Source organism: Pan paniscus, chromosome 6, assembly GCF_029289425.2.
Source record: "Pan paniscus chromosome 6, NHGRI_mPanPan1-v2.0_pri, whole genome shotgun sequence".
NCBI lineage: Eukaryota > Metazoa > Chordata > Mammalia > Primates > Hominidae > Pan > Pan paniscus.
In genome coordinates this window covers 150,876,944-150,889,309 of record NC_073255.2, presented here as the reverse complement: position 1 = coordinate 150,889,309, position 12,366 = coordinate 150,876,944, and the positions used below count along the sequence as shown (strand labels likewise).

Genomic DNA, 12,366 nt, shown 5'->3' with positions numbered 1-12,366 from the left:
TAGTGAGAGGTGACAGCGTGATGGCAGTCCTCACAGCCCTCGCTCGCTCTCGGCGCCTCCTCTGCCTGGGCTCCCACTTTGGGGGCACTTGAGGAGCCCTTCAGCCCACGGCTGCCCTGTGGGAGCCCCTTTCTGGGCTGGCCAAGGCCGGAGCCGGCTCCCTCAGCTTGCAGGGAGGTGTGGAGGGAGAGGCGCGAGCGGGAACCGGGGCTGCGCGCGGCGCTTGCGGGCCAGCTGGAGTTCCGGTGGGCCTGGGCTTGGCGGGCCCCGCACTCGGAGCAGCCAGCCGGCCCTGCCGGCCCGGGGCAATGAGGGGCTTAGCACTCAGGTCAGCGGCTGCGGAGGGTGTACTGGGCCCCCCAGCAGTGCCGGCCCACCGGCGCTGCGCTTGATTTCTGGCCGGGCCTTAGCTGCCTTCCCGGCGGGCAGGGCTCGGGACCGCCATGCCTGAGCCTCCCACCCCCTCCGTGGGCTCCTGTGCGGCCAGAGCCTCCCCGACAAGCGCCGCTTCCTGCTCCACGGCGCCCAGTCCTATCGACCACCCAAGGGCTGAGGAGTGCGGGCACACAGCGCGGGACTGGCAGGCAGCTCCACCTACAGCCCCGGTGCCGTATCCACTGGGAGAAGCCAGCTGGGCTCCTGAGTCTGGTGGGACCTTGGAGAACCTTTATATCTAGCTCAGGGATTGTAAATACACCAATCGGCACTCTGTATCTAGCTCAAGGTTTGAAAACACACCAATCAGTACCCTGTGTCTAGCTCGGTTTGTGAATGCACCAATCGACACTCTGTATCTAGCTACTCTGGTGGGGCCTTGGAGAACCTTTATGTCCACACTCTGTATCTAGCTAATCTGGTGGGGACGTGGAGAACCTTTGTGTCTAGCTCAGGGATTGTAAACACACCGATCAGTGCCCTGTCAAAACAGACCACTCGGCTCTACCAATCCGCAGGATGTGGGTGGGGCCAGATAAGAGAATAAAAGCAGGCTGCCCCAACCAGCAGTGGCAACTCGCTGGGGTCCCCTTCCACGGTGTGGAAGCTTTGTTCTCTCGCTCTTTGCAATAAATCTTGCTACTGCTCACTCTTTGGGTCCACACTGCCTTTATGAGCTATAACACTCACCGTGAAGGTCTGCAGCTTCACTCCTGAAGCCAGCGACACCACGAGCCCACCGAGAAGAACGAACAACTCCAGACGCGCCGCCTTAAGAAAGCTGTAACGCTCACTGCGAAGGTCTGCAGCTTCACTCCTGAGCCAGAGAGACCACAAACCCACCAGAAGGAAGAAACTCTGAACACATCTGAACATCAGAAGGAACATACTCCGGACACGCCGCCTTTAAGAACTGTAACACTCACCGCGAGGGTCCGCGGCTTCATTCTTGACGTCAGTGAGACCAAGAACCCACCAATTCCAGACACAATAGTTCCAGGCTCTGTTATTGTGGCTAATAATATAAGGCCTAGGTGACAGTATGGCACTTCTGAGTTTAAGTTATGAAAGATGGTGGCTTTCATTTAGGTCTCTGGATCTCTCTCTCTATCACTTTATCTGCCAAGCTGCTGTGTTTTAAGCAGCCCTCTAGAGAGACTTTTATGGTAAGGAAGTATAGTATTATACTATCTGGCCAATAGCCAGAGAAGAATTGAGATCTCCCAACAACCATGTGACTGAACTTGGAAGCAGACCCTTCTTTCCCAGCTGAATCTTCTTGAGATGTCTGGAGCCCTGGCTAACAGCTTAATAACCTCAAGAGGGAATCTGGGCAAGAACGACTCAGGTAAGCCATTCCTGGATACCTGACCCTTGAAACTATGAACTAATAAATATTTGTTGATTTAAAGCTGCTAAATTTGAGGTTAGTTGTTACACAGCAATAGATAGCGAAAGCAACCATGATAAGAAAAGTTATATTTAAGTTGTAGAATTTCAGGTTTCTTTTAGAATTACCTCCAATCAATATCCTCTAGTAAAACTGGATTTATCTTAAGCGTAGTACAAACATTAAAGATAAAATTACATTTCAGTCTTTACTTTTTATTTTATTTACTGAAAAGAGTGGTATTGCACATTCTGTAATGTAAGCAAATAGCGTTTCTACATATGATAAGTACATTTCATTAACTAGCAGGGTATTTGAATACCATTTACAACATTGTTTCTGAAAAAATGCATTCCAAGTTTTGGGCTTGCTATATAATCCATTTTTACTTGTCAACTTCCTATATATGTCTATCCAAAAAATAATATAGAAAAAAACATTTTAGGCTTTGATTACCTTGACAGGATAACTATCAGTCTTGTCTTAGGTAAATGAGTAAAAACAATCTATAAACTAAGAAAGACTACTTTCCTAGTTCATATTTAAACATAAGAAACAATCATTGTCTCCTGAGATTTTTCTAATTAGGTTATAGCACAGTTACAGTAGTTCAATGGAGAATGTCAAAGCAAGTTCTAAATTAGTTTAGCAAAAATTAACAAATCAATAAATTTTTAAACTCAAATTACAATAAACATACTAAGACAATGGGTTGCCTAATCTGTTAATAAATATGCTTCTGTCTTCATAATATATTATAAAAACAAAAAATAATTTTATGCCTAGATAATTTTTTGAAAAGTTTAAGTCATGGAAAGCCATAGAAAGCCATTTATGGATCCTGATCATATTGATTATGTAATCAATTTTAATAATAGCAAGATTGTCTTGTGATTTAAACAAACTAGTAAAGTTAAATAGGCATATAAAATAATTTCCATAACAGGAATATATAATGTGAGCATATTATTTAGTTATTTTGATAATATTCATAGGGTAACTATGAATGGCAAGTACATTGTTGAGTTTACTTCAAGACTATTATACAGAATATTATTAGTGCTTTTATGATCATAAATATAGTTCCTGTCATAAGAATATATGATGTGCATTAGATAAATTTCTGCTAAAGCGCGATTTCATTTCCGTATCCAAAGAGTCTTACATTTTCTGACTTTTTTTTTGAAGTTAAAAAAATTCTTTTTATTACTTCTATGATCCTTTGTCCATCATATTGTTGATTCATCTTCTGTAACAATTCTCTTTTCCACCTCCTCACTAAATTCTGTGAATCAGGATCAAAGACAAAGATGTCTGAACTAGTGAAAGAAATGTATGATATTTTAACCAATTGAAGAAAACTCATTGATACCCTCTATGGTTTTTTCAAATAACTAGGTCATTAAGGATCATAAATCATAAAGTACCCTTGCTAGAAAAAATCGGGTATCTGTTAAGCAAAAATCCATGTTCATTAGTCCATGATCCTATATGCAATCAAGTTCAGGTAATTTATTTTTAGATAAAGGATATGAAAACTCTATGTTGGGACATAATGCTATTGGGAAAAGGACACGCAAAAATGAAACATTGAAGGCAATTTGACTTCTAAAATGTGATTAGTAAAATGAGCTCTACCTTGCAGATTTTAGCAGGGAAATGTGGTGAGCATATGTAAGACTTTCAAAGGAAAGGAAGTTCATACAGCTGTTTGACTGTGAGAATTAGATAAACTATAGTCATAAAACATAAACCCTTTTACTTCCTGAATTCAGTTCAGTTTGATTCATTTCAGCAAATATTTATTGAGTCCACATTATTTGTCTGTCAATATTTAATAGCTTAGAATCATAATCTTTGGGTTAGATAAGAGCTTAAAGGTCCCCTAATCCAAGATTCTTCCCAAAGGAAGAATTTGGGTATGGATTTTTGTTATGAAGTGATATTTCTTGGAGTCTTTTCATTAAAAGTAGTCGAGAAACAGAGTCCAGAGATGGCTGCCTACCTAAACTCTTACCCAAATTTCTTGCATTTCAAAGTAAGTGTCCTCAGAACTTTTCTTCATTACATATTGAGCAGATTATTTCTGGAAATGTATTGCCTAAACTGGAGCTGGAACACTTATTTCATGGAAGATTGCTGTTCCTGCCTCCACTCCCCCAGGCAAACCTGGACTTCTTGTCAACCCTTTGTTATTTCTTTCTAAAGGTTTATAAACTGGTGCTAACTCTTGATCCCTCTACAAGAGGGTCTGGGGCCAGCCTTCTCCTAGGTGATTTTGCTTTTTCATTGCCTCCTCAGTATTGGCTTTGGGTAGAGCATGAGATTCTTACCTTGCTTAGTAGCCACCTTGAACTTTATACTAACTACCTGAGGGAAGTCCTTAATTCTACAGTCATCAAGTTCATCAGTGATTTGGTGCTAAGGAGGGATTCTTTTTTTTTTTTTTTTTTTTTGAGACGGAGTCTCGCTCTGTCGCCCAGGCTGGAGTGCAGTGGCGCGATCTCGGCTCACTGCAAGCTCCGCCTCTAAGGAGGGATTCTTTTACCATTAGCAGCTGACACAGCTGGAAGAGAAAACATCTAATGAGCACCTGTTCATTAGGACCAGAACAGGACCAGAAGTCCTGTTCTCTTCTATGGCAGAATGTTGGGGAGTGCTTCCTTGAGAACATCGTAGAGAGATGTGGATGTTTAGGTTTCCTTTGCAGTGGATGCTTAAGTTTCCTTATCTTGCCACTTTTACAGTGCCTTTTGGAGAACTCACTGGCAGGAGGGGGTAATCTTGAAGTAAAAATGTAGGATAATCAGTTACATTTATTGTTAGACATATACCTTTGTTATCAACCATAAGATTAAGTCTAAGATGTTTGTAAGAAACATAATCTGGGCAGGGTGTAGTGGCTCATGACTGTAATCCCAGTACTTTGGGAAGCCCAAGCGAGAGGATTGCTTATCTGCAGGAGTGCAAGACCAGCCTGGGGAACATAGAGAGACCTGTGTCTCTACAAAAAATTTAAAAATTAGCCGGGCAATGGTGGCGCCTGCCTGTGGTCTCAGCTACTCGGCATTCTGAGGTGGGAGGATCACTTGAGCCCAGGAGGTCGAGGCTGCAGTGAGCCCTGATTGCACCACTGGACGCCAGCCTAGGCAACACTATGTGCTCTTTTCTCAAAAAAGAAAAGAAAAAAGAAAAAAAAGAAACATTATCTGTATGGAGATTTGGTGGAGCAGGTTCAGTTAAAAGTATATCAGAGATACGCTGTCTTTGCCATTTACAGTCATTAAACAGAATAGGTGTCACTGTTATTTTGCCAACTATACACTATCTAAATCTAATATATAATTTGAAAATTATGTAACAAGAGAGATGATTGGACATAGTAATTATTATTTTTTATTTTTAAAATAAAGATAGAAACAAAAGCAAGTTCACCATGAAAAATGATTCTTCTCATTTAGAGACATTTGGGATTCGCATACAATTGGTACAAGAAAGATTTACTGAGAGAAATTTTAACCAATTGATTTTATGTTGCAATTTAAAATATCATATAAGGAAATTGTATTACTAATAAGTTTTCAATTTTTTTAGCTGTGTATTCTGACATTTTCTATTCTAAAATAAATCTCTCACTCTATTTTCAGTTTTTGATTGCTGGTTCTGATTTTTGTAGATTTCCGACTTTCATGGAGGCAGTACACTTATGAGTGTTTAATTTACTGATGTGTAAATGTTAACACAGGTAATTTTGAAAATCCTTAAAGTTAACCAGTTACTAATTAGATTAGTCCTTTTGAAAGTGAGTTTAAATTTTGCCATATATTTTACAAAGTAGACATTCAGAAAAGGGAAGAGACCTACTATTTGGACAGAAGCACACATATAAATGAAAATGACAACTCGTTATACTAAAAATAAATTTATAAATTGAACTTTATCAAAATTAAACCTTTTAATCTGTGAAAGACCCCGCTAACAGGATGAAAAGACAAACTACTGGGATAAAATATTGGCAAACCACATATCTGAAAAGAAATTTTGTCTAGAACATATAAAGGTTCTCAAAACAGAACAGTAGAAAAATGATAGTCAATTAGAAAATTGTCAAAAGACATGAGAAGACGTTTCACCAAAGAGGATATACAGATAGCAAATATGCACGTGAAGCGATATTTATCATCAGTAGCTATTACATATCCATTAGAACTGCTAATATAAAAAATAGCAGCAATATCAAAGGCTGGCAAGGATGTGGAACAACTGGATGTCTAATGTGTTGCTGGTGAGAATATAAAATGGTACAGCCACTCAGAAAAATAGTGTGGCAGTTTACTTTAAAACTAAACAGATTCTATACAACTGAGCAGTTGCACTCCTGGGCATTTATCCCAGAAAAATGAAAATTTAGGCCTACACAAAAACCTGTAAAGGAATTTTTATAGCAGCTTTATTTGTAGTCTCCTCAAACTGTAAAAACCCAAAATATTCATCAATATGTGAATGGTTAAACAAACTGTGGTACATATATACATTGGAATACTACTCACCAATAAAAATGCAATGGACTATTGATACATATAATACCTTGCATGGATTAAGGACATTATGCTGAGTGAAAAAAGCCAATCTCAAAGGTCACATAGTATATGATTCCACTTATGTAACAATCTCAACATAAATTATGGAGGTGGGAACAGATTGGTGGTCTCCAGAGTAACCATTAGTGGTCATGGAGTAAGGGAAATAGCCCTGACTATAAAGGAGTAGCATAGGAGATCTTTCTTGGGATGGAATAGTTCTGTTTTTGTTTTTTTTCTATTTCTCTGGTGGCTGTACAGAAATACATATGTGATAAAATGTTACAGAACTGTACATCATACCAATGTCAGTTTCCTGGTTTTAATGTTGTACTATAGTTATGTAGGGTGTAATCATTGGGGGAAACAATGAAAATTACAAAGAAGCATTCTGTATATTTGAACCTTCCTGTGACTATCTATTTCAAAATAAATAGTAAAAAAAAATTAAAATACATATGTAAAACCAATGGAGAAGCCAAAAAGGGATTGTAATAAAACCAGAGGAGATAACTACTGCCACAGGCCTAAACAGACAGTTTATGTCCCTGGGTAATATTTAAGAAAAATATCCTCTCATTGTTTTGTTGAACAGTAATGCTTATTTCCACATGTCTAACCATAAGAGGACTCCTGTGAGATAAAGGCATTCTGGAGATGAATGGTGGTAATGATTGCACAATCATGTGCATGTGCTTCATGGCACAGAGCTGTACACTTGGCAATGTTTGAAATGATACTTTGTCTTGAATATATTTTACTACAAACACAAAATAGTGCTCCTTTGGGTTCCACCTCTGGCAGCTGGGAATTGATTCTTCCTTTTTGTGTATTCATGATCCTTGTAGAAGGAGAGACTAAGATGGCAAAAGTGGGAGTTCAATCTAACAAAAAAGAAATTGAGCAAAGAAAGAATAAAATTAATTGTTTCCTTTGGATTTTTTAATGCATATTATATAAAGAAATTCTGTACCTTGAAGGAACATATAGGCTTGATTTTGTTTTCCAAAATGCCAGTGCTGTTATTGTTTATTTTTCCTTAATATAAAAATTAATATATGTTCATGGGAAAAATTATATAATACAGAGAGAAATAAAGAAGGAAGTGTACATTAACCAAAATCCCACTATCAAGAAATTACTCTTTTTCTTTCTCTTTTCTTCTCTTTCTCCTCTCCTCTTCTCTTCTTTTCTTTTCTTTCTGACAGGGCCTTGCTCTGTCCTCCAGGCTGGAGTGCAGTGGTGCCATCACAGCTCACTGAGGCCTCGATGTCCCAGGCTCAGAGGATCCTTCCACCTCACCTCCCAGGTAGCTGGGACTAAAGACATATACCACTATCCCTGGCAAATTTTTTATTTTTTGTAGAGACTGGGTCTTACTTATAATTGTTGCCCTGATTGGCCTTGAACTCCTGGGTTCAAGTGGTCTGATCCTCCTGCCTTGGACTCCTAAATTGCTGGGATTACAGGTGTGAGCCACTGTGCCCAGACGAGAAATTACCATTTCTAACATCTTAGCATATATGCTTCCCCAGTGATTTCTGTTTATACACCACACACACACATGCACACACACACACTTACACTGAAATATGCCTTTTCATTTAACTATGTTGTATACATTGTTGTATATAAATTAACCTAGAGCTACATAAAAATTTGTAAGAAAGCAGATGGATGATTGAATTACGGTTTAATCAATCAATTATTATATATCAGTTTCTGATAGAGGTGTGCTGAATTTCCTGAAATAATTATAAATTTGTCCACTTCATTTGTAACTCTGTTGTTATTGCTTCATATCCTTTAAAAGTATGCAATTAAGTGAAAACCATTCATGATTTGTTTTATCTTCTTGATATATTAATCCTTTCATAACTACAATGTGTTTCTCCTCATTCTTATTATTGTTATGATTTACCTCTGAGGATAGTTTAGTGGTTCCTACAAATATTTGGAAAGGTAACATTTTTAGTTTAGTTTAATGCTAAGAACATTTTAATTTTGCTTTTTTAAAAAAAGCAGTTTAGGATATGTTATTTTGTTTCCAGATAGGTAGAATTTCAAAAACTTTTGTTACTGATAATTGTTATTACTGTGGAACATAATTTACCTGATATTTATTAATGCTTCTCTTACGAACTAGCAAAAGGATAATTTTTCCAACATTTCATGTATGATTGAAAATAGTTTTAGTTATGGAGTCATATGTCTTCTAGTTTTAACTTGTTAACTGTATGCTTCAGATCTTCTGTATCTTTGCTTATTTTTTGTTTGTTTGATTTAGCTGATTTGAGAAGGCTATAAAAAAACTTCTACTATAATAGTTATTGATTGTTTATCCCCTCCCCATTCAGGTCTGTTATTTGTTATGCATACTTTTGAAGCTATATGTTAGATGCATATGTGTTATTGAAACATTCTTGTTATTTTATTATTTTTATAATGATGCACTATTCTAGTATCTATTTTTAGTGATGAAAAAATGTTGCTGTCAGTCTATTGTTCCTTAGGAGTTAATATCATTTTTATTTTTGTACCCTTTAGAATTTTATATTTATTTTAGATAGGCGAACTTGTGTTTTTATTTCTAGGAAGTTCTGTTATTATATCTTCAAATAACACTTCCTTGTGGTGTCCTTCACTGCTCTACTTCCAAAATTCTTATGCGATGTGTGATGGAGATCGTTGGTCTATCGCCCGTCTTTCTTAATTGTTCCTTCATATTTTCTCTCTTTCTATATCTCTAGGCTATATTTTACCTTAGTTTCTCAGCAGTATCTTCAATTCATTAATTTATGTTATTGTTATGATCTGTTTTGGTCTAGAGTTTGTCTCAAAAATTAGATCTCTATATTTCAATGACTGTATTTTTTATTTCAAGCTTTTCTTATAGTTCTTTTTTACACCTACCTCTTATTTTTAAAAATTTGTGCCTGATTCTATTTTATACATGTTGTTCTTTTAATGTATAGTTTGCCTTGATTTTTGTCTATGAGCAATCCAAAACATACCTATTTTAGAGTCTTTATCCAGTTTTTCCAAGATATTAATTTTATCTGAGGTGCATTCATTTTCAAATTTTGTTTTGCTGTTGTTGACTTCCAGTAGTGTGTTTATGATTCTGATGTCCAATTCTGGCCTCATCCCTTTATCAGTTCAAATCCTGTGTCCTGTGAAGGGGACTATATTGCAATCAGGTGGTTCAACACATGATGATAATGTAATTTGCATGTATGTAAAACTATAGCCAGACAGGTGGAGGAATCAGAGCCATATGTGCACGAATCATATCTAAAACTGACATATTAGGGCTACTTAATTTATCTATGTATAAAATTTACAACCAGCTGTTGGGGAAGTAACAAAACCAGTGAAATCATAGGACAATTATAGAATATTCAGCAGAAGCTAGAATAATCATATCTAGGACCCACATATAAGGGTTCCCAAATAATAACTCTAGGCTTCCACATTTCAGTGACATTTGCTTCCACTGCAGGGATGCATACTGTCTCTCTGCTCTCCTAACACTGGAAGGTAAAGTGTTTAGCAGGAGATTCAGGACCTTAAGCTGATAAGAGCTCTTGATTTAAACCTATTCCTTAGTGATGGTGTAGGCCAGGAATCAGCAAGCTTTTTCTGTAAATAGCCAGATCATAAATATTTTAGCTTTGCAGGTCATATGCTCTATGTCACAACTATTCAACTCTTCATAAAAAGAGCCATAGTAAAATATTTAGACTATTGAGAGTGCTATGTTCTAATACAACTTTATTTATGAGCGCCATAATTTGAATTCTTATACTTTTTATATGTCATGAAATGTTATATTCTTTAGATTTTTGTCACTAACATTTAAAAATGTAAAACTATCTGTGGACTGTACAAAAACAAGCGCTAGATCAGATTTGCTAATTCGTGGTCTAGGCAGCCACTGGGAATAAAGCAAGCATCCTAACTAGAAGGCTACTAATAGGCCATTGCCAACACCTACCTGGACGTTAAGATGTTAAGGTTAAGGCCCTTTATCCCCACCACAAAGAATTGTGTGTGTGGTGTGGATTAACAAGAAAATTTGAGTTACACTGATTATATAATTGCATATTTGATAATATTTTGTTATGTTCAGTAATTCTATCATCACTTTAAATATTTTGAAAAGTTTTTACCTTATTACCTGAAAGTTATTGGGGTAATTGTAGCAAAGTTCATTGTAGATCTTAGATACCTGTAGTTTTGAGAGTATTTTAACATTAGATTTCTACCAGTGATTTGGAATTTTGGCTTGCAGGATCATCTTGAGGAAGAGAGATTTTCTATGTTGCCGGTTTGTTGTTGTTTTTCCCTCAGTCTCCTTTAACTCTCTTTATTCTCACGCCGATGTATTTAACAACTTTGTGTTGACTGTACCTGCATCCTGATCCCACCACCTCCCTACGTCTGCTATGAGCTAGTCTCAGGCAGTATGTGAAACCAGTAATATTTTTTCTGTCTCCTTCGGTGAGGTTGACTTTGGTCCTCCTTCCTTTTGGAACATATTCTGTCCCGTTTTTTCTACAGGAGCTATACTTCTGGTAACCACTGCTTATAACAGCAGGTATGTTTCAGCCTTACAAGCTGCTTTGTATTTCTGTTCCAGGGAGATTTTTATCTTGTTATTGAGTCCAGAGTTTCTGGTTTTCCATTTTATTTCTCACTGCTATAATTTTGAGCCAAGGGAGCGCTCTTTATTCAAAGTCTCACCTATCATTTACTGATAGAAAATCTTTATATAAATATATATACATATATATATACACACACACACACAGACACACTTGTATTTTTTTCTTTTAGTACAAATTCACTAAAGTGGACATCCTATGTAAAGGATATGTGTAACATAAATTCTTAGTCCTGTTGACATACAGCAGATTGTGCTCTTTCCTCCACATTGTATCCTACACAACACTTTTTTTAACCAGCTCTTATCTCTACCAGATTAAACAAAAAATAGTTCTTCTTGTTATTGTATGCTTTTTCCTTCACCACTTTTATTGAAATACAATTTACATAAATGGGTTGCAGAATATTAAGTACAAAGTTCAGTGAGTTCTGACAAATGCATACATTCATGAAACCCCTACTTCCATCAAGAGATTTAACTTTTATATCACCCTAGAAAGAGCACTTTGTTTTCCAGTCCATCACACAACCATACAAAGGAAACCATTCTTTTGATTTATTCTACCACAGGTTAGTTTTACCTGTTTTAGAGCTTCATACAAATTGGCTCCTATCATCTTTTGTGTCTGGCATCTTTCACTAACGTAACAATTTTGAGACTTATTTGTGTTGTTCATATCATTAGTTCATTCCTTTTTATTCCCAAGTAGTATTCCATTGTACAGATATACTATAATGTCTTTAACTATTCACTTATTGATGACTGTTTGGGCTGCTTACAATTTGGGGATGTTAGGACTATCTGAATTTTTCATTTTTCAGTCAACTGTTCTCATATTATTTGTTAAACGCAAAACAAAAAGCAGCAGCAACAATAGCTATAATAACAAACCCCAAAACAAAACCAGAAAACTCTTGTGTTCTTTAATAATTATTTTGTGTTAAGCAATAGAATAGTTGACTAACAGTGATTTAAGCCATAAAAATAATTATTGTGCCTTAAAAAAAAACCTGATGATACGGTTTCAGGGTTGGCCTAGTGGCTTAAATATGTTGTTAATGCACTGGATATTTTTTATTTTTTAATTCCACTATCCTTGGTGTATTGATTCTTATATTTGGGACCTTATGCTTGCAAGATGGTTCCAAAAGCTCCAGGCATTATGTACCTGCTCACTGCAAGTAACAGGGGGATGGGGCAGTTTTAGCATGTTCACTTCCGTGCCATTTTATAAGAAAGAAAATCTCTGCCAAAGCTCCCCAACAGACTTTCTTTCATGTCTCATTGCCCTG

At 37.0% G+C, this 12,366-nt stretch overlaps 1 protein-coding gene across 1 annotated transcript in view; it reads left to right on the top strand.

The window, feature by feature from the left end:
* The first annotated feature begins 1,392 nt into the window (after window positions 1-1,392).
* The window catches only part of PPP1R3A (protein phosphatase 1 regulatory subunit 3A), a 198,698-nt gene continuing 187,724 nt past the window's right edge, over window positions 1,393-12,366 (top strand). The window contains exon 1 of the mRNA XM_055115328.2: window positions 1,393-1,783. Coding sequence (XP_054971303.1) covers window positions 1,720-1,783 — 64 coding nt within the window. The 5' untranslated portion in view covers window positions 1,393-1,719. The remainder of the gene's footprint in view (window positions 1,784-12,366) is intronic.